The sequence below is a fragment of the Lepidochelys olivacea genome (assembly GCF_965140295.1).
Source record: "Lepidochelys olivacea isolate rLepOli2 genome assembly, chromosome: 5".
In the NCBI taxonomy this organism is placed as follows: domain Eukaryota; kingdom Metazoa; phylum Chordata; order Testudines; family Cheloniidae; genus Lepidochelys; species Lepidochelys olivacea.
This window is the reverse complement of record NC_140415.1, coordinates 15,645,887-15,671,587: the sequence shown is the minus strand read 5'-3', so window position 1 is coordinate 15,671,587 and position 25,701 is coordinate 15,645,887. Positions and strand designations below refer to the sequence as shown.

General features: G+C 39.1%; 1 protein-coding gene across 3 annotated transcripts in view; it reads left to right on the top strand.

Moving 5' to 3' along the window:
* DYM (dymeclin) overlaps positions 1–25,701 on the top strand; it is a 385,616-nt gene that overhangs the window by 267,704 nt on the left and 92,211 nt on the right. For 2 of the 3 annotated variants that reach the window (XM_084627911.1, XM_084627910.1), the window contains one exon: positions 4,878–5,042. The exons of the other annotated variant lie outside the window; for it this stretch is intronic. In XM_084627911.1, coding sequence (XP_084484037.1) covers positions 4,878–5,042 — 165 coding nt within the window. The remainder of the gene's footprint in view (positions 1–4,877; positions 5,043–25,701) is intronic. 3 annotated transcript variants of the gene reach the window in all.

Below are 25,701 nucleotides of genomic sequence, written 5' to 3'. Positions count from 1 at the left end.
TCTTTGAGGGTGTCAACTAATGTGAACAAGAATGATCCAGTGGATATAGTGTACTTGGACTTTCAGAAAGACTTTGATAAAGTCCCTCACTAAAGGCTCTTAAGCAAAGTAAACAGTCATGTGATAAGAGGGAAGGTCCTGTTATGAATAAGTAAGTAGTTAAAAGATAGGAAACAAAGGGTAGGAATAAATAGTCAGTTTTCACAGTGGAGAGAGATAAATAGAGGGGGTCCCGCAAAGATCTGTACTGGGACTTAACTGTTTAACATATTCATAAATGATCTGGGAAAAGGGGTAAATTGTGAAGTGGCAAAGTTTGCGGACAATACAAAATTATTCAAGATAATTAAGTCCAAAGCAGACTGCCAAGAATTACAAAGGGATCTCACAAAACTAGATGACTGAGCAACAAAATGGCAGATGAAATTCAGTGTTGATCATTGCAAAGTAATGCATATTGGAAAACATCCCAACTATACAGACAAAATGATGGGATCTAAGTTAGCTATTACCACTCAAGAAAGAGATATTGGAGTTGTGGATAGTTCTCTGAAAACATCTGCTCAGTGTGCAGCACCAGTTGAAAAAGTGAACAGTGTTAGGAATGGGATAGATAATAAGACAATAAATATCATGATGTCATTATATAAATCCTTGGTAAGCTCACACCTTGACTATTGTATGCAGTTCTGGTCACACCATCTCAAAGAAGATATATAGTAGCATTAGAAAAAGTGGAGAGAATGGCAACAAAAATGATGAATCATATGGAACAGCTTCCATATGAGGAGAGATTAAAAAGATTAGGACTATTCATTTTAGAAAAGAGATGACTAAGGAGGGATATGATGGAGGCCTATATAATTATGATTGATGTGAAGAAAATGAATAAGGAAGTGTTATTTACCCCGTCACATAACACAAGAACCCCCAATCCAATTAATAGGCAGCACATTTAAAACAAACAAAAGGAAGTATTTCTTCACACACAGACAACTTGTGGAACTAGTTGCCAGGGGATGTTGTGAAGGTCAAAAGTATAACTGGGTTCAAAAAAGAATTAGATATGTTCATTTAGGATAGGTCCATCAATGGCTATTAGCCAAGATGGTCAGTGCTGCACCCCCATGCTCTGGGTGTCGCTAACCTCTGACTGCCAGAAGATGGGGCTGGATGATAGGGATGGATCACTCGATAATTGCTCTGTTCTGTTCATTCCCTCTGAATCTTCTGGCATTAGCCACTGTCAAAAGACAGGATTCTGGTCTATATTGACTATTGGTCTGATCCAGTATGGCCACTCTTACGTTCCTGTCACTTTGGTTTCTGAAATAGTAATGTTAATCTCTTATTTAAATGACTTTCTCTGTGCACATTTCATTTTCTTTTGATTTGGCACTGTAAGGTCTTGGGCAGGGGTGGGCAAACTTTTTGGCCCAAGGGCCACATCTGCGTGGGAAAATTGCATGCAAGGCCATGAATGTAGGGCTGGGGCAGGGGTTTGGAGTGCGGGACAGAGTGCAGGGTGTGGGAGGGGGTGCGGTGTGCAGGAAGGGGCTCAGGGCAAGGGGTTGGGGCAGAGGAGGGGTGTGGGGTATACAAGGGGACTCAGGAAAGGGGGTTGGAGTGTGGGACGGGGCTCAAGGCAGGGGGTTGGGGTGCAGGCAGCGTGTGGCAGGGTCTCAGGGCAGGGAGTTGAGGTGTAGGGTACAGGAGGGGTTTGGGGTGCAGGCTCTGGCCCAGCGCTGCTTACCTGGAGCGGCTCCGGGGTGGCAGCGACACGCACTGGGGCCAGGGCAGGCTCCCTGCTTGCCCTGGCCCCGCGCCACTCCCAGAAGCAGCTGGCACCATGTTCCTGCAGCCCCTGAGTGGGCAGGCAGAGGGATCCGTGCACTGCACTCGCCTGTGGGTAGCTCCCCTAAAGCTCCCATTGGCCGCAGTTCCCTGTTCCCAGCCAATGGGAGCTGCGGGGGCTGGTGCCTGCAGGCAAGGGCAGCGCACGGAGCCCTCTGCTCCCCCTCCCCAAGGGGCCGCAGGAACATGGTGCCGGTCGCTTCCGGGAGCTGTGCCAGGGTAGGCAGGGAGCCATGACGGGCCAGATCCGGCCCGCGGGCCGTAGTTTCCCCACCCCCTGGTCTTGTGTCTTATTTTGATTCTTACTGAGTAGTAGTTATTCCAGATCATTAAGAATTTGATATCTTTAGATTTAATGGAGCAGATGAGAATATTTTATTACTAATAACTTCTCAGATTTATGCAGCATATAACCCTGGAAATATTTATATGGTGAGAAGACACTAGAGATGTTTTACTATTTTCATTATCTCAGAAAATGGCAAAGTTTCATCTTTTAAGTAAGAACAACTGTTTTTGATGGGATAACTCCAGACCACACTTAATGATTTCCCAGGCTCCAGTTACCCAGAGGTTCCAAATTTGAACTATTGGGAGTTGATATTGATTCCTTAACATTTTACTATCAAATCTCAAGATATTCAGTTTGATGTTTTACTATTTAAAAGAGGAAAATGCACAAATCTAATTTGCTGTGCTGGTGCATCTTTTTCTTTTTAAAGGATAAAATACATGCTTGGGCTTTTTGTGTTTCGGATTACATATCTATCTATATCTATGTACAGTGTGTATATATCGAGAGAGAGAGTATACATACACATGTGTGAATGCACATATCCCTACCCCTCAGTATTTAACAGTATTCTTCATTTGCTGTAATCATTTGTTTTTCAGAAATTTTAATAATAAATTGCAAATACAAAATAGGCATTTGCTTTAAAATGAAAGTAGTCAACCCAATAAAAAGTATTAAAAATAACAAAATTTCCCATAGCATTTGATTCTAGCTTGAATGCCCATTGGAACATTAGTTTTCAGACTCTGGTTAAGATCCATGTTTAAACTGGTATTAGCTCTAGCTTCCAAATTTCAGTTGTTTTTCTTTACATACAAATATACGGAGAGAGTTATGCCTTGGTTATATACAGAGTTGGCCCAGTTTAACCTGAAGTCGTTTTAAAAACTGATTTAGTTAAAGTGGTGCAAAACACTGTGGACATTCTTTAATTCAGTTTAATGTATATTAATCTTATATTTAAACTTGTATTAATAGCTTAAATCAATTCAGTGCTAAATTAAGTTAAATCAGTATGAGCCAGGTTTATATGAATGAGTGTTTATGTGGCAGTTTATAGTTTAAACTGGTTCAACTTTGAATATAGGTAAGACCTAACGCATACATGGCACAGTCTTGCCTTGCTATTTGGAACCATGGAAGTGGGGATAGCAAAGCAATGCTCATCACAAAAAGAGTCCCAGAGCCATCTATTAGTTATTTATTTATATTTTAGTGGTGCCCAGAGATCCCAATCAGAATTGAGGCTCTGTTGTGCCGGGAAATGTACAAACATACAAAGACATGGCCCATATTTTGAAGAATTTATAATCTAAACTGCAATCTGGTTCTGGGGAGGTTTGTACATTGAGAGTATGCCTTTGCTTCAGAGTTAACTTGGGCTCTTTCTTCGCTGTTGTCCCTAACCCTCTCTCCAGTCCACACACACAAACCTCTCCTGAATTTGGTGGTGCCTTAAATCCAAGCTAGCAGCCCCATAAGGTTGTGGTCTACTGTCCAGACTGAAAACTAGTCTATCACTCTAGAACTTTGAGTGCTGAATTGCTGGGTGGGGGAGCGGTAATAACAGTGGTTACTCTTTCTTTCTCCATCTAGTGTGCCCCATAACAGAGGGCAGAATTTTGCCCACAGAACATTAAACCAAAAGGAAAGTAATTTGGTAAATAATCTTCAGTAGAATACATGGAATACCATTCAGCATTTTATGGTGAGCCAGGTTTTTTCCTGACTAACATTTCCTCTCTCTTTAAATATTAGCATTAAAGATAATTTAAGGAATTTTCTGGTGAATGTGCCACTTTGTGTACCCTGAGTAGATTGCCTGAGTCGTCTCTTTGGTCACTGCGTGTGTGTGATCTAATCTGTCGTGTGCATACACTACTCCCTTACTATACAGTAACTGTAATGATATACATTTTTTGTGGATCTAAAGTGTGTGCACATGGTAGTGTGACAGCAGTACAGTATATTGCAGGTGAACTGTTCTACTGATCAGCTTATTCTCCAGTAAATTCATGAGTGCGAGAACACCGTGTGAAACAGTATTGACACAGATTGTTTGAACTTTGACTCAAGAGTGATCAACATATTTTCAGGGTTTCTGTCTACATGTTGTATTATTAACACTAAAGCCAGACATCTCAGAGTGATTTCCCCAGAATTCTCGCCATCTGCCAACTCTAAGACAGAAGTATATATTTCTTGAAAGTAATTACAAGAGGTTTCTCATGGAAGGACTGACCAACCCTGTTCAAATAACCGATAGGCTGTCTCCACTGCAGGAATTCTAGAGTGCATGAGTACTTCAGAGTAATGATTCAGTAGTTCTACATGACTTTTTCACTCCAATGAGGTAAGATGTCATTTTCCATGAAGCCAGTTAAATTCTATGAATATTCTCATTTTTTTCTGGTAACATTGTAAACCAGGTCCACAGTCTCATGTGTTCATGTCTTCAAGCCAAGTTAAAAGTTAGCTTACAATTTTATTTAATTTTTTTGTGTGTTTACAAGCCCCCAAACTTGGCAAACTCCCCAGCACATGACCATAGACGATCAGTTCTTTCTGCCTTTCTAATTTTTTGTTGTTTTAGTTTGAACTGCTACTTTGCTGTGTTTGGCATCTTCTGCTGAGTGTCGGCACAAAACCTCTTTGGACAAAACATTAATTGGCTTTCTTAAAGGAAAATTGCTCTTTCTGTTTTTCTCCCTTTACCCTTGTCTTTCAGTTATGCCTGCCGCCACTTGCGGAGATATGTATATGTCTTGGACAAACTGTATTTTCCTCACTCTCACTGCTCTACGCTGCAGCATTGCTTCTCGACCCTCAGTGACAATGGAGAGGAACTTTTGTCTTTAACTTGTTCTCACATTCTCAGATCCTATGCTTCCAGGTTATTAACCTCTGCTCTGCATTTATTGCATGCTGCATGCTGTGTGTGACTGATCTTTGCATGCTTAAGTGAACAGATGTAAAACATGAAATGGTCAAGGAGGTTATTTGTATCTTTAATATCATACAACTAATGGCATCCTAGATATGCGTCATAACAAGTGTGGTATAAATAGAGGACCTAAGGTTAGGTTTTGTGATACACAACATAGTGTCTGTCACCATAAGTCGAGCACAAGCTTTCATAAGTTGTGTGTAGCTTGTGGAAGCTTTAGATTTTTACATTAGATATAAATTATGTTAACATTCTTCCAAAATGCCATAATACTTAAAATATAAGACTCATGGGCTATAATATTCAAGCTACTGCATAATTATCTATTTGCTTTGCACTGTAGAGCTGGTATAGCGATGCGTCTGTCTTAAACACAAGCCTGAGTCCTGTTGTTGCAGTTATTTTGTACAGCAGTGTTTGTTTAGGGAATGGAGATAGAGCCTTCTCTCTTTTCTTGCACCTTACTTCATTTCATTTTCATGATCGCTCATACCTGAGAGCTGCCATTTTTTGACATATAGTTGTAGACTAGATTAGACATAATGAGGCGAGTAATGAATAGCCATCCATCCCAAATAACAATAGAAAGTCAATATCTTTCTAATCAGAATTGTTAGATCATACATAAAAACAGTAAAATAGAAAGAAATGTTTTAAAATCTCTACTAGGAAGGACAGAATATAAGGGTGTTTTTTTTTAAATAAAAATAGTTCTACCCATACTATTCTGTTGACTAGGTAGATAATTTAATGTATTATCCAAGATGCCAAGAGTTTTAGGAAAACAAGGAAAAAATTGCATGACAAAATTTACCAGAACATGGAAAGAATCCAGAATGGAAATGCAGCTTCCCAGCAAAGCAAGCATACAATAGCAACAGACCACACAGTAAACATAAGTAAAACCAGCTTGATTATCAAGGGAAGAAGAAACTGTGGCATGCAAGTTGAAATAGCTCTGTTTGTATGAATTTTATAGTAGTCCATAATGATGGGGAATTATGCCAAAGAATCCTAACAGGCAATGAAAATCTAGCTATCCCAGAAGCAATCACCAACTAATTAGGAAGAGAAGACACTGTTTTAAAAAAAAATTAAAGAATACAAAGGCATTGCTTAAAAGTAATAGTAGTAATAATAATGAAGAAAAATTCACATACTAAATGTTATGCTGTGCTAGGGACTGAAATCCTGTACACATAATGACATGGTTTCACATAAAATTATTCCGTGTATTCACTTGTTAGTTAAATATCTGTATTATTAGTAAATATATGTATTGTGGGTAGTGCCCAAAGGGCCCATTTTGGCTTGAGGCCCCTGACTGTAGTTTATGAACTAAAAAAGCTAATTAATCTGCAGAACTCTAGAAAATCTATTAAAATGGATATTGTTGAGCCAAATTGTATTTAGTTGCACTAGTGTTAATCCAGAATAATTGAACACGCTTATGCCCATTCTATGTAACACTTGGGCTGTCTTGAACAGCAATTATGTCCCGGTTGGATACTTTTGATGCTCGTGTGAGTGAAGAACTAGTAACATCACTGGCTGGAGCCATGCATCAAATAGGCAGGTTCTGTGCATGCTCCTTTCAAAGGTTTTTCCAAAGCACTTCAGTCCTGAATTCCTTTGTCCCCGCTCTTCTAAGCTGGGGCTTCTCCTAAGACCATGCCAATTTGTATGTTGGTTTTATGATATGGACAAATACTAAGATCCCCACACTCATTCGTATTAGTAACAGAAGGGTCTGAACCCAGGTTTCTAGAGCAAAAGAACAGAGCTCACTGATCGTTATGGTACTCAGTGTCCACAGTAAAGCTGAAAATGAACCAAACCTCCATAAAGACATAAAGGTGGAAAGCGTTGAATAACTGTGTCAGGATTATTGAAGTACCACATAGCAAACTGCTTCGTTTCAAATTTTCTGGTCTTACATATTATATTTTCATAGTTCTCACTGACAACAGCACTGGAATCAATTCTTGACACTGCCCCTGTCCTGGCTTATGCATGCGTGTATCATCATGATGCTAGCACTAATACTGAGTTATTGTTCATGCCTGTCTATAGTAGCTCTGCCAGAGGGTTACAACTTGGAAATATCCAAGTGGAATCAGAGATTACTGCAGCAGTGGTTTAGGCAGATTAGTACCATGGGGATATTTCCAAGACTCCTGCAAATAAGATGCAGGAGTAGGAAGATTAGTTATGTTTGTGCTGGCAATTACGGGGATGGGTGGAAGAGTGGAGCGTACACCCAATAGATAATACAGTGGTGTGAGGCAATATAAAAACCTATATAGAATAGAAAGAACCTTTAAATCAGCACTCAGTACAATTGTAAAGCTCTTCTAAAATGCTGCAGTCAAAATGATCCAATCCAGTGCTGGGATTGTGAAAATCATCAGTGGTTCTACCCAGTAACTATACTTATGAATTACAATGTGTTGGAAAGGCCAAAAAATCTTGCCTTTTGTTTACAAAATGTGTGCACTTTTTTCCCATACAAAACATATGTTCTTGAAAATAAATAAATACAAAAAGTGACAACAGCTCAGCACTTAAAATAGCTTTACAGTAACAAAGCATGTATGTATATGTGTAGTGGAAGGAAACAGCTTTGGTACTGGAATACTGTAAATAATGAATACATTTTTATAAACTATCGACTAACTTGCCATTATTCTTTTATGAAATGTGACTTGTACACCAGTTGAGAGGTATCAGAATATATCAGCCCAAGAAGTTTTGAGAATTTGGTTTTCAGTTTAAAAAGCTATCTTTTTACAAGACAAACTGAGGTTGTTAAAACCAAAGATATTTCAAATAAAGATCCCTGCTCATGAAAATATTCAAATGCCTTTTTTGTGCTAGCTATTTCTTTTTTATATGGATAATTAATGATTTGGGAATGGAAACACCTACCAGTATGTGTGCTGTTCTCAGCTAAAAGTAAAACTCTGTATAAATCTGTAGATAAAAAAATCAAATTCTATATGTTGGTATAAAAGGAGTTAGTGAAAAGCATCTAAAACTTAGATGTTCTTATTGACAGTATGGGTTCATGCACACATTCTGTACAAACATCACAGTAGTATTCATTATCAATAACTTTATCCTATCTTAGAGGTTGCAAATATTATTTATACTCCAGGAATCAGAAGTGAACATGGGAAGCAATGAATTACAACAGTTTGCTAATCCTGAGCCCAGCAACCCAAAACTCCCATTGCGCTGTAGTAAGTTCCTACTGCGCTACAGCACTACGGTCCTCATTCCAGCAGAACTCTCACTGAAGTATATGGGACTTTTCCCTGAGTAAGGACAATAGAATCAGTCTCCAAAAACTGTACAAATAGTGTGTTAATCTTCTGAAGCCATGTATTTGCTCCTGTGAGGTGGTGTTCCCCTCCATAGCACCACATGGGATCAGGCCTTTTATTTGCATGTGTACTGTGAACAGTGATACCATTTTAATTTTTTTAAATGGAGGGTAGAGAGAGAGCATCCACCAAAGAAAAAAGGAAAGGGAGAAGGAAGGGCATCAGGGAACCTTTAGAGGTGACTGAGTTAAGAAAAATTAACACAGTTCATGCCTGCTCTTATTCATTGCAAGTTATGTTTAGTCTTTTTTTAAATGTACTTTAGTTGGTGTTTGTTGAACACTATTTTCACATTTTGAGACTGGTGACTTGTAAAAGCTTCTGGTGGCCTGTTGTTTCTTGGATTTGTAAACATGTTTATACCACGCTTGTTGAACAACAAACACTGGTTAAAATTAATGGGCTTTTAAAAGAAGAAAAGGTGGGGATGGCTGTATTCGGTTATTATCACTTGTATTGCCTGAGCACTGTCAGCCTGTGGTACCTGTTCTCGAGGCACTTTAAAAGGGAATGCAGTTTCAGCTCTGTCTTAATGACAGTGTCACTCTGGTGACTTGTGGGGACACGCGTATTGGGTGTTTTATTATACCATGCATTCATGTAGCTTCAATACTTGAAGCTGGGATCATAGTCTCTACATTTGTTTGATACTGTCTTAATAATTCTGTTGTGGCTGTACTATTTATTGATTTCCATGGTATTTCTAACTCATGAAATGAAATGTATTATCCCACTTCAACCATTATGGTTTCCTTTTGGATTACATATTCATTGTGTGATGTTCTATTAGTCATGTATTCACTTTCTATTTCAAACCTCTTTGAGCTACAGTCAACCCTAGAGAATAACTCTAGAAAGTCAAACAGACTCCTTGCAGTATGTATTAGCAAAAGGCAGCTAACAAGATAATGGTTTTGGGGATGCTAAACAAATTAAGGGCAGTTTTATTTTCTGTGTGGGAGGAAGGGAGAGAGAGAAAACAAACAGGAAATATGTTTTTGATGAGCCTGGTAAACTGAGTAAGCAAATTCATGAAGTAATATAGCTACGGTTCTCAAACTGTGGGTTGGGACCCCAAAGTGGGTCACAATCCCATTTTAATAGGGTCCCCTGGACTGGTGTTAGACTTGCTGGGACCCGGGGCTGAAGCAGAAGCCTGAGCCTTGCCACCAGGGAGCTGAAGCTGAAGCCCAAGGGCTTCAGCCTGGGACAGCGGGCCTCAGGCTGAGGCTTCTGCCTGGCATGGAGGTGGGGGTGTGTAGTAATTTTTATTGTCAGAAGAGGGTCACGGTGCAATGAAGTTTGAGAACCACTGTAATAGAGTGAAAGAAAAAATTATTGGGATTAATTTGAGTTGAGCTTTTGCTAGAGGAAGAAAAGGAAAGGAATATGTTGTCAAAATTTTAGTCTTAGCTATTTGAATATTGTTTATAATTTTATTTTAGGTTTATGTAACCACAGGAACCACACAGTAAGATTATGTAGGCCCTTTTTTTTTTTTTTTTTTTTTTTTTGGAGGTATTCTGGCATAAAGCCTTCCTCATAAAGTCCTGCAGAGACTTAAGCATATGCTTCACTTTACAGACCTGGGAAGTTCTAGTGCCACTGAAGTCAATGGGGATTATTCACTTCCATAAAGTTAAGCGCATGTGCAGTCATTGCAGTCTATGATTTGTATCAAGACAAAAAAGGACAGAGCCTTGTACTGTTGGAATTCAGTCCCAATGTCTGATTAGAAGGAATTAAACAGAAAGAAAAGTCATTATAACTCCAGAATAAAAAGAATAACTGTAAGATGATCATGGTAGGAATAAGAAGTCGGGGGTAAATTTTCAAAAGTGACTAGCGATTTTAGGTACCAAACTTGAGACTGCATCAGCCCTCTGATCATCAAGTCCTTTTAAGTTATCAAGCTGGGCATCCAAAATCATTAGACACTTTTAAAAATGTATATTTTTTTAAAGTGCAAAGTGCTCAGTTAGGGGAGGAACTGAGCATTCACCTTTACTTCAGTGGGACTTGCCTGAGAGTTGAAGGAAATCACATTTTACAGGAGTGTGCAGCATTTCGCAGATCAAGCCATAAATGAGAAATAAAATAAACTAATAACTTGGGCTCATAAGATTGCAGTAGCAATGCTTCAGTTATAGTTGCAATGGTGTGTGCATTTTAAGTTTCCATCCCAAGCAAAATAATAGAATGGCTGATACAGGACTAAATAGAGAATTAAGAGAGTACTATAATTAATGTCAATCAGCATGGGTTTATGGAAAATAGATCTTGTTGAACTATCTTTTTTGGATGAGATTACAAGTTTGCTTGCTATAATAGACTTCTGTAACGTATTTGACTTAGTACCACATAACGTTCTGAACTATACAAAATTAGAACCATACAAAGTGAGAGGCCAAGTGGGTAAGGTAATATCTTTTTTTGGACCAACTTCCGTTGGTGAGAGATACAAGCTTTCGAGCTTACACAAAGCTCTTCTTCAGATCATGTGTAAGCTCAAAAGCTTGACTCTCTCACCAACAGAAATTGGTCCAATAAAAGATACTCACCAACCTTGTCTCTCTGATATCCTAGGACCAACACAGCTACACCAATACTGCATACAAAATCAACATGGCACATTAAATGGATTACAAACTGGCTAACAGATCTCAAAATTTAATTGTAACAATAAATGGAGAATTATCGCTGTGTTTCTAATGGAGTCCTACAAGGATCAATTCTTGTTGTTATGCTATTTGATATTTTTATCAATGATCTGGAAGAAAACATAAAATTATTACTGATCAAGTTTGTAGATGGTACAAAGATTGGGAGAGTAGTAAATAATGAAGATGACTGATTAATGACATAGACCTATCTGGATTGTTTGGTAAGCATGATGCAAGCACACAATGTGTGTTTCAATATGGTCAAATGTAAGGGAGTGGTAATTTGCATAAAGGCATGCATTTAGGAGCAAAGAATGCAGGCTATATACTTACAGGATGGGGAACTCTATCCTGGGAAGCAATAACTGAAAAAGACTTGGGGGTCATCTAGGATGAACATGAGTTCCCTGGACAATGGTGTAGCTAGAAGGGCTAATGTGATCCTTGGATGTATGAACAGGGGAATTTCGCGTAGGAGTAGAAAGGTTACATTACCTCTGTATTTGATACTGGTGCAACCACTGCTGGAGTATTGTGTCCACACTTCAAGAAGAATGTTGAAAAATTGGAGAGGGTTCAGAGAAGAGCCATGAGAACGATTAAAGGATTGGAAAACATGCCTTAGAGCAATTGTGCACAAACTTTTCCAGTTGCGCGCCCCTCCCCTGCACCATTAACAGACTCTATCTGCGTCTCCCCCCCCCCCACCCATTAGTGCTAAGCCAAGGCTTCCACAGCAGCGGAGCTAGGGATGGGGAGGAGCTGGCCTGGGGGCGGAAAGGGAATGAGAGCAGAGCTGGGGTGGAGTGGAACTAAAGCTGGAGGCGAAGCAGGATTGGTGCTAGAGAGGGAATGGGATGGATCTGGGCTGGAGGCTGAATGAGGTTGGGGGTGGTGCATATTGTTCCTTTTTGTTTTATATATTATCTATAATTATAAAAACACCTAGAGCTTGGGCAGATGCTATTAAATACAAATATAAATCCAGTTATTGTTCTTTGGAAGGCTGTTCTACTACATGTATGGTAAATAGTTTAGATTTGCAAGTGTGTTTAGTATTCAGAGTAGTTTGCAGTAGAAATTAGTCCAAATTACTAATGCAGTGAAGTGAGCATTGTGGTATTTGCATAAATTTTGCTGTCTGCTGTGTAAATTAATGTCTCGGTATGAGACATATCAGCATGGTCTAGAAACCAATATTTCTTGTATTCTCTGGGCAAAGGCTTTGCATCCCGTTGAGAATGCTATGGGGACCTGTGATTGATGGGTTCATCTATGTTGCCATGTGTTCCCCAGAGCAATGGGATTAGCATTCTCCATGAACATATAAAGCATACACTTAGAGTGCTGCATTATACATTTTATAGTATTGTATCTGGGATCCTGCAGTTGCTGGCTTTATCATTATGCCCAGTTCTACCTTTAGTTGTGTACCTGCGACTCCCATTGGCTTTAATGAGGACACAGTGTGATCTGGAGAATAGAATTTTCCTCTTAATTTGTAAATGGAGTAATTTCAGGTACAGAATGTAGTAAAGCTGGTGTTTTTTATTTGCTTGGGTGTTCTTTGTTTTTTGTGGGTTTTTTTGGTTGGTTGGTTTTTGCATAAGGAAAGATTAAAACGCTGAAATAAAATGTGAAGGAACAAAGAGCAAACCCTGTTTCCTCTGTGGAAATGAGGTTAATTTCCATACAAACTGAAGACAATGTAAATTTAATTACTGTGCTCTTCGGGGCCTGAGACTTTTTTTTAAAAGAATGCCATGGTGGTTTTACGGATGGAAAAAACTTGCACAACTGCAAGTACTGTATGTTAGTAAGAATCATAAGACAAATCTGTATTGATTTTCCCAGCAATCCTGAAGTTTGTGTATATATTTGTTGAAAAACTCCTTTTACTGACTTCTTAGAATATACATATTCCCATGGATTGTAACAAATAAAATGAATAGTCTGCTGCAGAGATAGTATATACATGGATTAGTAACTGTTCTCCTACTAGAAGGGTAATTTAATTTTAAAATATTTTACCTATTGTAAAATCAACTCATTCCTTTAATAGCATGCCCATTAATGGATATTTGCTTGTATAGCATTTATAAATCTTAAGACTGATGAAATCTGTAAAGAAACTGTTCTTTTAGAAAAATATTAGTCCCTGACTACACTAGAAATATGACCACCTTAAAGACCTTGAATACACCATGGTCTGACCTAGCTCTTGTTGTAAAATAATGTTAAGATCCATCCTATGCCAAAGACTGAAACCTTGTTTGTAACCTGGTAGCGGGCAGTCTTGTAATGAAGTTCTTTGAATGGTTGTGTTCGTAATATGGACAATGGTTATCTGCTGAAATTACCTGATCTTCATATTTTTGGGCTGAGTAAATGAAAGTTATTATTTCACTGCTCTCTTATGCTTTTTGTGTCTATTTAGCTGTATTTTAGCAGGAAATCATTTTTTTTAGTTTTAATTAGCTGTTTTCAATACCTTTGGAATCTGCTAATATCAATAATAATACTAGTGTATGATACACATGTATGCTTTTTTATTTACTTGTTAGAACTGAAATCCACTTGAGTGAATACATCGTGGATTGGTCTTATAATGCATTCATCACTTATGCTCCATTTACATTTAAAATAATACCAAGTAAGCACTTGGAGGAGAGGAAGGTGATCAGGAACAGTCAATATGGATTCACTAAGGGCAAGTCATGCCTGACCAACCTGATTGCCTTCTATGATGAGATAACTGGCACTGTGGATATGGGGAAAGTGGTGGATGTGATATATCTTGACTTTAGCAAAGCTTTTGATACGGTCTCCCACAGTATTCTTGCCAGCAAGTTAAAAAAGTATGGATTGGATGAATAGACTGTAAGGTGGTTAGAAAGCTGGCTAGATTGTTGGGCTCAGCAGGTAGTGATCAATGGCTCCATGTCTAGTTTGCAGCCGGTATCAAGCGAAGTGCCCCAGGGGTCAGTCCTGTGACCGGTTTTGTTCAATATCTTCATTAATGATCTGGATGATGGGATTAATTGCACCCTCGGCAAATTCGCAGGTGACACTCAACTGTGGGAGAGGTAGATATGCTGGAGGGTAGGGATAGGGTCCAGAGGGACCTAGACAAATTGTAGGATTGGGCCAAAAGAAATCTGATGAGATTCAACAATCACAAGTGCAGAGTCCTGCACTTAGGAAGAAAGAATCCCATGCACCGCTACAGGCTGGGGACCGACTGGCTAAGCAGTCCCGACTGGCTAAGCGGGACCTGGGGATTGCAGTGGATGAGAAGCTGGATATGAGTCAGCAGTGTGCCCTTGTTGCCAAGAAGGCCAACGGCATATTGTGTTGTATTAGTAGGAGCATTGCCAGCAGATCGAGGTAAGTGATTATTCCCCTCTACTCAGCACTGGTGAGGCCACACCTGGAGTATTGCATCCAGTTTTGGTCCCCCCACTACAGGAGGGATGTGGACACATTGGAGAGAGTCCAGCGGAGGTCAATGAAAATGATCAGGGGGCTGGGGCACATGACTTACGAGGACAGGCTGAGGGAACTGGGGTTGTTTAGTCTACAGAAGAGAAGAGTGAGGGGAGATTTGATAGCAACCTTCAACTACCTTAAGGGGGGTTCCAAAGAGGATGGAGCTCAACTGTTCTCAGTGATGGCAGATGACAGAACAGGGAGCAATGGTCTCAAGTTGCAGTGGGGGAGGTCTAGGTTGGATATTAGGAAACACTGTTTTACTAGGAGGGTGGTGAAGCACTGGAATGGATTACCTAGGGAGGTGTTGGAATCTCCATCCTTGGAGGTTTTTAAGGCCTGGCTTGACAAAGCCCTGGCTGGGATGAGTTAGTGGGTGTTGGTCCTGCTTTGAGCAGAGGGTTGGACTAGATGACCTCCTGAGGTCTCTTCCAACCCTAATATAAATAATAATAACCAGTGTACTAAACTAATAACTGGAGGTGTTTCATTTGTCTGCAAAAGTTTAGATCAGAGAGACGAGGTGGTTGAGGTAATATCTTTTATTGGACCAACTTCTGTTGGTGAAAGAGACAAGCTTTGTGAGCTCATTTGAAAGAGTAGCAATTGTCTGGTTTCAACCACACAGTTGTTATTGGGGCATGTAGTGCACTGTATGAGGTACACCACATGTTGTGATAGTCATGCATAGGACCCGTGAGATACATCCGTGATATTTCCATACTCTGATTACCTGGTCCAGACCTGAAGAAGAGCTCTGTGCAGCTCTAATGTTTGTCTGTTTCACCAACAGAAGTTGGTCCAATAGAAACTATTACCTCACCCACCTTGTCTCGTGAATATCTTGGGACCAACGCGGCAGCGGCAACAGCAACACAGAAAACAACAAAGCTTAGAACAGTAAAACTTGTGGAGTAATATTTTGATTGTGACTAATGAGCCAACAGAGGGAGTATAAATTATTGTTTATAATGGGACCCTATGTAGATATTATCTATCTTTCAGTGATGCATTAAACAGTAGCTCAAAAACCAAAGGTACAGCTACAACATAGAGGACGTTCTCCATAAGATTATATTAACTTTAAAAGAGGTAAAATTTTGAGTCTAAGCTATTCTCATGTCTTTATATAAAGGGGTTCTTTTCTAATGGAATTATGATGGTGAAATACAAGCTGTAGAATACCATTGATTAAGGTGTGGTTCTATAATGTATGGCCTTTATGGCCTGTATTTAATTTTGTAACTTTATTACTTTTTTAAATTGAGGACAGTAATACACTTGGCATGTGAAAATGAGAGAGAAGAGAAACAATAATTCAGAGAATATTACTGTAATATTAGAGTACATAACTACCCACGTGTGCCCCAGGTGTGCCTAGGGCAGCCCACACTGGAAATGCCAACGTCAGGGCACGCTGCAAAAGGGAGAACAAATACTCCTAAGACTAGTGGGTAACATTAAAGTTAAACTCCTCAACCAGTCATGAACTGTGCTTCTGATCCCCTACACTGGTCATCAAAAGCTAAAAAGAAATCACACAGTCCCCTTTATTGTATTCCAGTTCTCTGGCTCCTAATCAGCATATAGGGCCAGGACAGTGAGAAGTTATTTAAAAAACTCTGCTCACTATACAAAATGTTCTTCTGATCCCAAAGGGTCAGCCACGTTACCAGGTCAATATAGGTTTGGATCTTACCCAAAATACCACGCTGCCAGCCAATCCTTTAGTCTCTAAAACTAAAGGTTTATTATAAAGAAAAAAGAAAGAACAAGAAGAGAGAGGTTAAATGGTAAAACAGTCACATACATACAGAGACTTGAAAGTTACATATATCAGGTTCTTAGCAGTATTGGTGAGTTTGCTGGCTTGAAAGTCCCTCTGGAACACATCCACAGCTTGGATGGAAGTCCTTTGTTCAGAGCTTCCTTTGTAGAAAGGTTACTCCAAAGGTAAGAAGCAGGAATGATGAAGACATAATGGAGAAGATGCAGCTGCCTTTTATAGTCTTTTGGCATGCAGCTTCTATTTCCTTTGTTCCAAACACAAGCTGCCCAGCACATGGCCTGGAAGTGTTAGAATTCTATCCATAGGCATGCCCCTGCATGTCTTGCTGAGTCATAAGGTGTAGCCCCTGGCCTTTTCAATGGGTTCATTGTACAGTTGATGCCCCTTGGTGGGCCATGAAGCAGTCTAGGCAGTGCTGATGCCAATCTGTCTGGGGATGTCACCCAGATGCACAGCACAAGTTTGGAACTACAGACATACCATACATATAACTTACAATACAAAGGTGATACAAACACGTTTGCAAGATTACCATACTTGGCAAATTAGAACATTTTTGCAGATACCTTACACGGCATATCTGGCACAACTCATTGCTATTTTACAATATTGGTATTCATAATATCCTAAAGTGTCCCCCAAATTCCCTATCACACCATGTTCATCCAATTTCTGTCCCACTAGGCTGTGTTTACAGCTGCATGGCTTTTTTTGTGTGTTTAGCTGCTGCTCAGTTTATCATCATGTACTTCCTGAAAGGGGAATTACATGAGACCTCTGGGTCTCCACACACCAATTACAAACAATGCTATAGTTCTTGAGTATTCCCATACTCAGAGATTTTACTAATTATTTTTGATTGATCTGATAAATTAAAGTTAACTACCGTCCTTGAAAATTGGGGGAGGGAGGGAGAGGTTCTGTCCTTGGTTCCCTTTTCTTCTCTCTCACAGTTTTGTTTATTTTTTCTGTTCCAGTAACTCTCAGTTTACCTTTCTTCCTTTGACCTTACCCCTTTCTTTCAACCTCTCACTTCTTCCTGGACATCCTAGCACCTGTTTAAACTCAATTTGGGGAACTCTGAGCTGCTCCTCTTCCCTACCATACCTTCTCTTCTTCCTCTCTTCTCTGCTGTTGTTGCTAACACAACCATCTTCCTCATCACCCAGGCTCCAAACCTCAGTGTCGTTTTTGACTTCTCCTCTTACCATCGGAGGCAGGGAACTTTAGAGTATTATGTCGCCAATCCTACAGTCTTATTCACACAGGAGTCCTTCAGCTGACATGCATGCAGCTGCAGGATTGAAGCCTAATGTCACTGCCTGCCTGAATAGTCAGTTAAACATTTTCAAATAAAAAAAAATGATTTATGTAATTAAATATAGTGATTAATCATTGCAGCTTTAATTACAAATAGGGACATGGATAATAGCAATACAGATCCAATGCTAATATTGCCTTTCTGTATGGTTGCGTGGGTCTGTGAGGGTGCTAATGCAAGAGTGTAGTTCTGATGAGACCTTTGCCAGTTTACCCATTTTAATTATATTGATTTTCTTTATGCCAGAAAACCCATCTCCCACAAAGATTTGTTTGTCTTGCCTGCCTCTTTCTTTAGGTTATGTCTGATGGCAAACCACAAAATAGAAATATATGCAAATTTTACTGCAGCCTTTCCTCTCTCTTTCTTTTCATTTAGTATTTGTTGTAGGGCATTCCTTAAATTCATAGATTTTTTTTAAGTCCAGAAGAGACCACTGTCATCATCTAATCTGACCTCTGACAAAACAGAGGCCATAGAACTTCCCTGAATTAATTCCTGTTTGATCTAGGCATATCTATTAGAAAAACATCCAGTCTTGATTTAAAACATTTCCAGTGATGGAGAATTCACGACAACCCTTGGTAAGTTGTTCCAATGGTTAATTACTCTCCCTGTTAAAAATTAGCACCTTATTTGCACTCTGAACTTGTCTACCTTCAACTACCAGCTGTTGAATGTTAGTATGTGTTTATCTGATAGATTGAAGAACCCCCCGTTATCAAATTTCTGTTCCTCATGTAGATACTTATAGACTGCGATCAAGTCATCCCTTAACTTTCTCTTGGATAAGCTAAATAGACTGAACTCCTTGAGGTCCATCACCATAATGCACATGTTCCAATCCATTAATCACTCTTGTGGCCCTTCTTTGAACCCTCTCCAGTTTTTCAGCATCCTCCTTGAAGTATGATACTAGAACTGGACACAGTATTTTAGTAGTGGTTGTGCCAGTGCCAAATACAGAGGCAATATAACCTCTCTGTGCTTATTCAATATTCCTGTTTAAACATCTGAGGATCACATATGTCCTTTCACCCACACCATTGTACAAGGAGCTCCATGTTCAGCTGATTATTCACCATGATCCCCCATCCCAAGTCGCTGTTTTCCAGAATAGAGTTCTCCACCTTATGAATATATGTCTTCATTCTTTGTTCCTAGATGTATACATTTAAATTTAGCCATATTGAAATGGTTATTGTTTGCTTGTATCTCTCTTACAAAGCGATCAAGATTGTTCTATATCAGTGACCTATGCTTGTCATTATTTGCCACTCTTCCAATCTTTGTTCCATGGTAAATTTTATCAGTAATGATTTTGGGGTTTTTCCAGGTCATTAATAAAAATATTAAGTAGTATAATGCCAAGAATTGATCCCTGTGATTGACCAATAGAAACATACCTACTTGATCATTATTCTCCATTTACAATTACATTTTGAGGCCTATCTGTTAGCCAGTATTTAATCCATTTAGTGTATAGCATGCTGAGTTTCTGTGGTTCTAATTTCTTAATCAAAATGTCGTGTGGAACCAAGCCAAATGCCTTACAGAAGTCTTAGCTATATTATATCAAAAATGTATATTATATTAAGTATCTAATTTTAGTAGCTGCTTTTTAACATCCTCACTAGTTACTGTTGTAATGGAAAGTATTTCATCATAAGATATAAATACATCATATATTTTTTTACCAAATACAGAACTGAAATATTTATTGACCGCTTCTGCCTTTTTTGCATTATTATTCATCTACCATTTCTAGTGTGGGACCAATATCATTTTTAGAACTTGTTTGTTCTTTATATACTTTAAAAACTCATTATTTTCTTTAGCTCTGTTAGCCATTGATTTCTGCTTGTGTTCTTTTGCTTCCTTTATCAATATTCTGTAATTCCTACCTTCTAATTTATATTCATTACTACCAACTTCCCCTTTTTTTCTATTTGTTATATATATTTTTAAAAATAGCTACTTTCACATCCCTTCGAAGACAGCTTGTTGTTTTTTTAACCCGGCTTCTCTTCTTTCTTAATTGTGGTATTGGGTGTCTAGTAAAATTATTTTAAACAGTTTCCAATTATCATTGACAGTTGTCTTTTAAAATTCTTTATCCCAGCTGATTTGGTTCATAATTGTTTTAATTCTTTGATCCTTTAAAAGCACCATATATATATTTTACTGCTTTGGACTTTACATTTGTTATACATAAACAAAATAATCAACTCATGGTCACTTGCAGCTATTCAACCACTAATTTTTAGTTCTGCTATAAAGAGGAATTGATCTGTCAAGATCAGGTCTAATATACAGTTCCCTAATGTTAGATTCAACGCCTTCCGAGTTAGAATTCCTAACAATTATTTATGACAATTGCCTAAGGACACTTTAGTACTGGCAGCATGAAACTTTGAGGTCTCCCATGATAACTCAGGGGTTTTTTTCCCCTACACATTATAGATATGTGCTTAAGAAGTTGGTCTTCCTGTTCTCTAGTGTGATTTTAGAGGTCCATTGATTCATAAGCATTCTTATGAAAGGATGTGGTAAGGAGGTCCCTGTGTATTTGAGCTTTAACTGTTCTGAACTTGAGTACATTGTTAATATATAAATTACATATCATCACAGAAAGTAATGTTGGAAAACCCCACACTATCGTCATCTTATTTAGTCTATCCACCCTGACCGTGAAGGATTTTTTCCTACTATATATTTTTCCATTGTTGTGTCCAGTCTAGTCTTAAATAGGCAGAAGTAGAAGTGTGATTAAGGCATATGAATGGGAATTAGGAGACATTTTTATGACTCTGCCACGGGTAAATGGGAATAACAATACTGCCTTTAGGTGGTGCTCTGAGGCTGAATTAATATTTTACCAGTTGCTCTCAGATGCTCGGAGAGAGGGTGCTACACAAAGTGCAAATTATTATTCTAATTCATTAAGTGTCTTGAGTGATGAGGCTTCCCCAGACTTCGCCATTGCACTGTTCCACACTCCTTGAGATGTAAGTGTTCAGCAGTTATTCCTGATATTCAGCCTATATTTTCCTTTGCCTAATTTCATCGCATCCCAGGAATTCTGTGAAATTAATAGTTAGTTCACCTTATCACATACCCTCCAGAAGTAGAAATTGATAGGGGAGGTTTCAGCAGCTAATCTTCTAATTAAATTATCTGACCTTTTAAATTATAGGAAGAAAAGGGAAAATCAGACAAGAAGAGGGAATGAGGCAACCTTTTTTCTCTCTCTCTAATTCTGCTGTTCCTTCCCCTCTCCTCACTCATCCTCCTCTATTTTCCTGGGGGGTCGGGGGGGGGGGGTTCATTTTGCTATATGTTTTCCAGTTCTGTGCAGGAGGATTAATATTGTGTATGTTTCCATTCTCACATGCTGAAGAAATGCATTACTCAAAATCCTGCTGCCTTATTCTGTGTTTTGTATTTAAATTCCCTTTGCAGCCAAAGCAGCTCATAGGGTTTTCCCCAAAAAGCTACTTATGGTGAAGTCCCTCTTCTTTCCAGAGCTGCATTCTTCCTCTTCTTGAAATGAACTGTACCTTTCGAAATGGACTGAGACACTTTGTTTAATCTGCCCTTGAACTCACTGCACTAGACACCTCTAGATCAGTTTTAACCAAAGGTGCTGTCTGCACAGCACTAGATGGTTTTGATGACACTACTGAATTAGCAGTACTAATGACTGCAGAAGTAACACTGCATTCCCCGTTGCAGGTAAACAACCAGTTTTCAAAGCCAAGCTTTAGACAAGCTGAAAATCTGTCTGCAAATGAGCAATTTACTGTGTAAAACAGCAACTGGATTTGGGAAGGGAAAAGGAACTGTGCTGCTGTGTATGCCATTATCCTGGATGATCTTATTTTTGTGTTCTTATTCACTTTCAGTAGTCTTATCCAAGTGTTTCCAGTTATAACAGTTGCCGATTGGTGGGAGGCTGATATGAGGCCTAACCAGGTAGATATCTTGATAAAAGACTGGAGATGGATCCACTTTTCTCTGGGATACAGATTTTCACTGTCTTCAGATCTATTGAATTATCCTGAATGCTGTAGGTATTGATCACCACCTATACCTATCACAAAGGATTAGTATTTCTTAATCTTATCTAACACTATTTGTATATCAGACTAATTGAGAGAGGTGTGGTTCAGTGATAGTTTCATCCTGGGGCTAGGACTCAGGAAGCTGTATTTCTAACACCAGCTCTGATCCTGATTCCCTCTGGTCTTGAGCTTGTTACTTCATTATTCTGCTTCAGTTTCTCCATCTGTAACATAGGGAGGACAATATACAGCTATCATAAAGGTAGTTGTGAGGATTTATTAGATAATGACTGATAAGGAATTTGAATATAAAGTGTTATAGAAATCAAGCTATTAATACTATTCCTAAGATGACACAGACTGAAGAGATGTTGGGAACGGATAGGACATTGAATTGGCTCTTAAGAGAAAAGGTAAGGTGTGGGTTTGAAAAACTAATTATTTCCTCTTGACTCCCTCAGAAGAATATTGCAAAAATCTCTTGTCTTTTGCAGAGGTTCTTGGATAACAATAAAGAAACAGGATATTGTTAGTGTGAGCAACTTACTCTACATGCTGTAAAAGATACTGACTGTATTTTAAGCAAATAAAGAACAAAGAAGACTTGCTCAAATTCTGATCAACACTTTTGCAGAGAGAAAAGTTTTGAGTTCTCTCTGCTCTTCAAAGCACTAAAACTGTCTCTCAGGTCCCCAAAAGATTCTGTATCTATAGTATATTAACCCAGGAAATATTCTGCCTCTTGCATACTATTTTATGAAACTGGCTATATAAATGTATATATTTGTTTATATAAATGTAACATATGAACAGAGTAGGCTCTGCTGCTGCACCCTGGTGCCCATCAAGAGAGACTACCAAGCATTCCCCAATGCTAACACCACCACTTCATTGTTAGTGGGTGTCACTAGCTTAGATTTACCCTGTTTTGTGTTGTCACTTTTATATTCTCTAATAAATGACTAATTAATATTAGTGATTTTTGTCAAATCTTATACCAGCTCTAAATCCTTATGAATGCTCTGAAAATAAGCCAGCAGGAGATGATAAAAGAATGTACAACAGCAGAGCTCTTCTACTTATGGTAAATCATGTCACCTCTAGGATATAATTGACTGCACCAAGAAAAAAAAGTTTTTTACAATTATGACCATCCAGAGCTCTGGGTGCATGTAGAAGATTTATATAATAAAACATTCAAATTAGGACACAAACCAATCCAAACTCTCCAACCATCCAGATAAAACTCACTCAGTCCACAATTCCAGAAAAACATGCAGGGGTGGCAGGGAAATATATGAGCTTAACAAATTCAGGTTCTGATGAACCAGTGTGAGGAAGCAGGTTCCAGAACTGAGGTGGATTCTCTGGAAATGCTCTCTGAAATCAATCTAGCTTACATTGTGCCTATTACCATACTATCGGAGTGCCTTATCTCCAGTTCCCCTCCCTTTTAAATCCAGGAGTTAGTAGTTTAAGCAACTGAGACTATTTCAGCAGTTACGATATCACATAATTATTGATCTATCTGCAAACTGAAAGCACTGCAGCCTCAGACTGTGTCACTGTATATTCTGATTGTCTCACAAGCATGTTGAACAGGAAGAGGTACCCTCCAAAAGAGGGATTCTTGGAGCAGTGCTACCATGTAGATTCTCTCCGAGATAAAGGAATGGAGCCACTCAAGCATGGTTTATTCTATCCTTGCCAAGAACTGCAGCCTTGTCGTCAGTGGTATCAAAGGCAACTGAGAGATCTCAAAGAATCTGCATGGACATGGATTACCTCAAACAGGCTATAATTGACCAATGAGACCAGTGCTGTCTGTGAGCCATATCCAGAACTAAAACATGGTTGATTTTCAAGTGTCTTTTGAGTTTCTCTCTTACCTTGTTCTGGTGGCACATCACACTTTCAGAATGGTTATAGCCATCAAAGAGAAGCAAAAGTGTCTGTCCTTTGTCTCTGTGTGTAAAATATAAAATATGGGGAGATCAAAAATAGAGGTGGTGAATGGATTTGAGGGTAAAAGTAGTAAGCTAACTGCCTGGGAGAAAAAGAAAAGTTAGAAATTACAATAAAGAGGTTGGGGAGCTTCATAAAGCAGGGATCCAGAAAGTAATAAATTGTATGATTTGTGAGTTAGTAAATGTATGGTATGAGTAGGGCAATATAACATTTGTCAACCCCAAAGGCTGAACACTTCAAGGCTGTACACAGCTCTGCTCCTGCATTCTTCTAGGCCAAGATTTTCAAAAGTGACTAGCAATTTTGGAGGTCTCCATTTTTTGGATACTCAACTCGAGGCACCTTACAGGGGTTCTGATTGTCAGAAAGTGCTGAGCACTTATCCTAGTCTTTTATTTCCTACTGCTACTGACATCAGGGCCTTCCCTCTGCCTTCACCTTCAGTTTACGTACTCCTACATTCACTGCCATACTTCCTTACATGACTGCCCTATATGCCTGGAATGACCTCTCTCATCTACATCATTCAAGCTGCGTTCCTCCTTCATATCTCTCCATCAAACACTGTGGTGCATATGTTAAACAGACAATTTCTTGACTTTCTGTTGTGCAACACTATTCCTTGCTTTTCCACTTCCTTGACTACATCCTGTCTCCCTATGCCTTGCCTCCCTTAGATTGTACGATGCTCAGGCAGGGACCTGTCTTTCTGTGTCTTTAAAGCACCATCTCTGTGTTAACATTAGACAAGGCAGTACAGTATTGTGATGTCTTTGTGTTTAAAATAAATATACAGCATAACGATTACATTCCCTATTAAATTTGTTTAAAATATTAAGATTTATAGTCATTGTCAAGGTTCCTCCCCCACTCTGAACTCTAGGGTACAGACGTGGGGACCTGCATGAAAAACCTCCTAAGCTTCTCTTTACCAGCTTAGGTCAAAACTTCCCCAAGGTACAAAATATTCCACCCGTTGTCCTTGGACTGGCCGCTACCACCACCAAACTAATACTGGTTACTGGGGAAGAGCTGTTTGGACGCGTCTTTCCCCCCAAAATACTTCCCAAAACCCTGCACCCCACTTCCTGGACAAGGTTTGGTAAAAAGCCTCACCAATTTGCCTAGGGGACTACAGACCCAGACCCTTGGATTTTAAGAACAATGAACAATCCTCCCAACACTCGCACCCCCCCTTTCCTGGGAAATGTTGGATAAAAAGCCTCACCAATTTGCATAGGTGACCACAGACCCAAACCCTTGGACCTGAGAACAATGAAAAAGCATTCAGTTTTCTTACAAGAAGACTTTTAAAAAAAATAGAAGTAAATAGATATAAAGAAATCCCCCCTGTAAAATCAGGATGGTAGATATCTTACAGGGTAATTAGATTCAAAAACATAGAGAACCCCTCTAGGCAAAACCTTAAGTTACAAAAAAGATACACAGACAGAAATAGTTATTCTATTCAGCACAATTCTTTTCTCAGCCATTTAAAGAAATCATAATCTAACACATACCTAGCTAGATTACTTACTAAAAGTTCTAAGACTCCATTCCTGGTCTATCCCCGACAAGGACCAGCATATAGACAGACACACAGACCCTTTGTTTCTCTCCCTCCTCCCAGCTTTTGAAAATATCTTGTCTCCTCATTGGTCATTTTGGTCAGGTGCCAGCGAGGTTACCTTTAGCTTCTTAACCCTTTACAGGTGAGAGGAGCTTTCCCCTGGCCAGGAGGGATTTCAAAGGGGTTTACCCTTCCCTTTATATTTATGACAGTCATGCTCTACCTAAACATCAACGTCCAGGAACATACCCATACATCTGAAAACGAAGCTGAACCTGTGAGTTTAATGTGATTGAGAGCTGAAGGATAGATTTAAACTGATTGATTGAAAGGCCAGTGTTTTATCCATCAAACC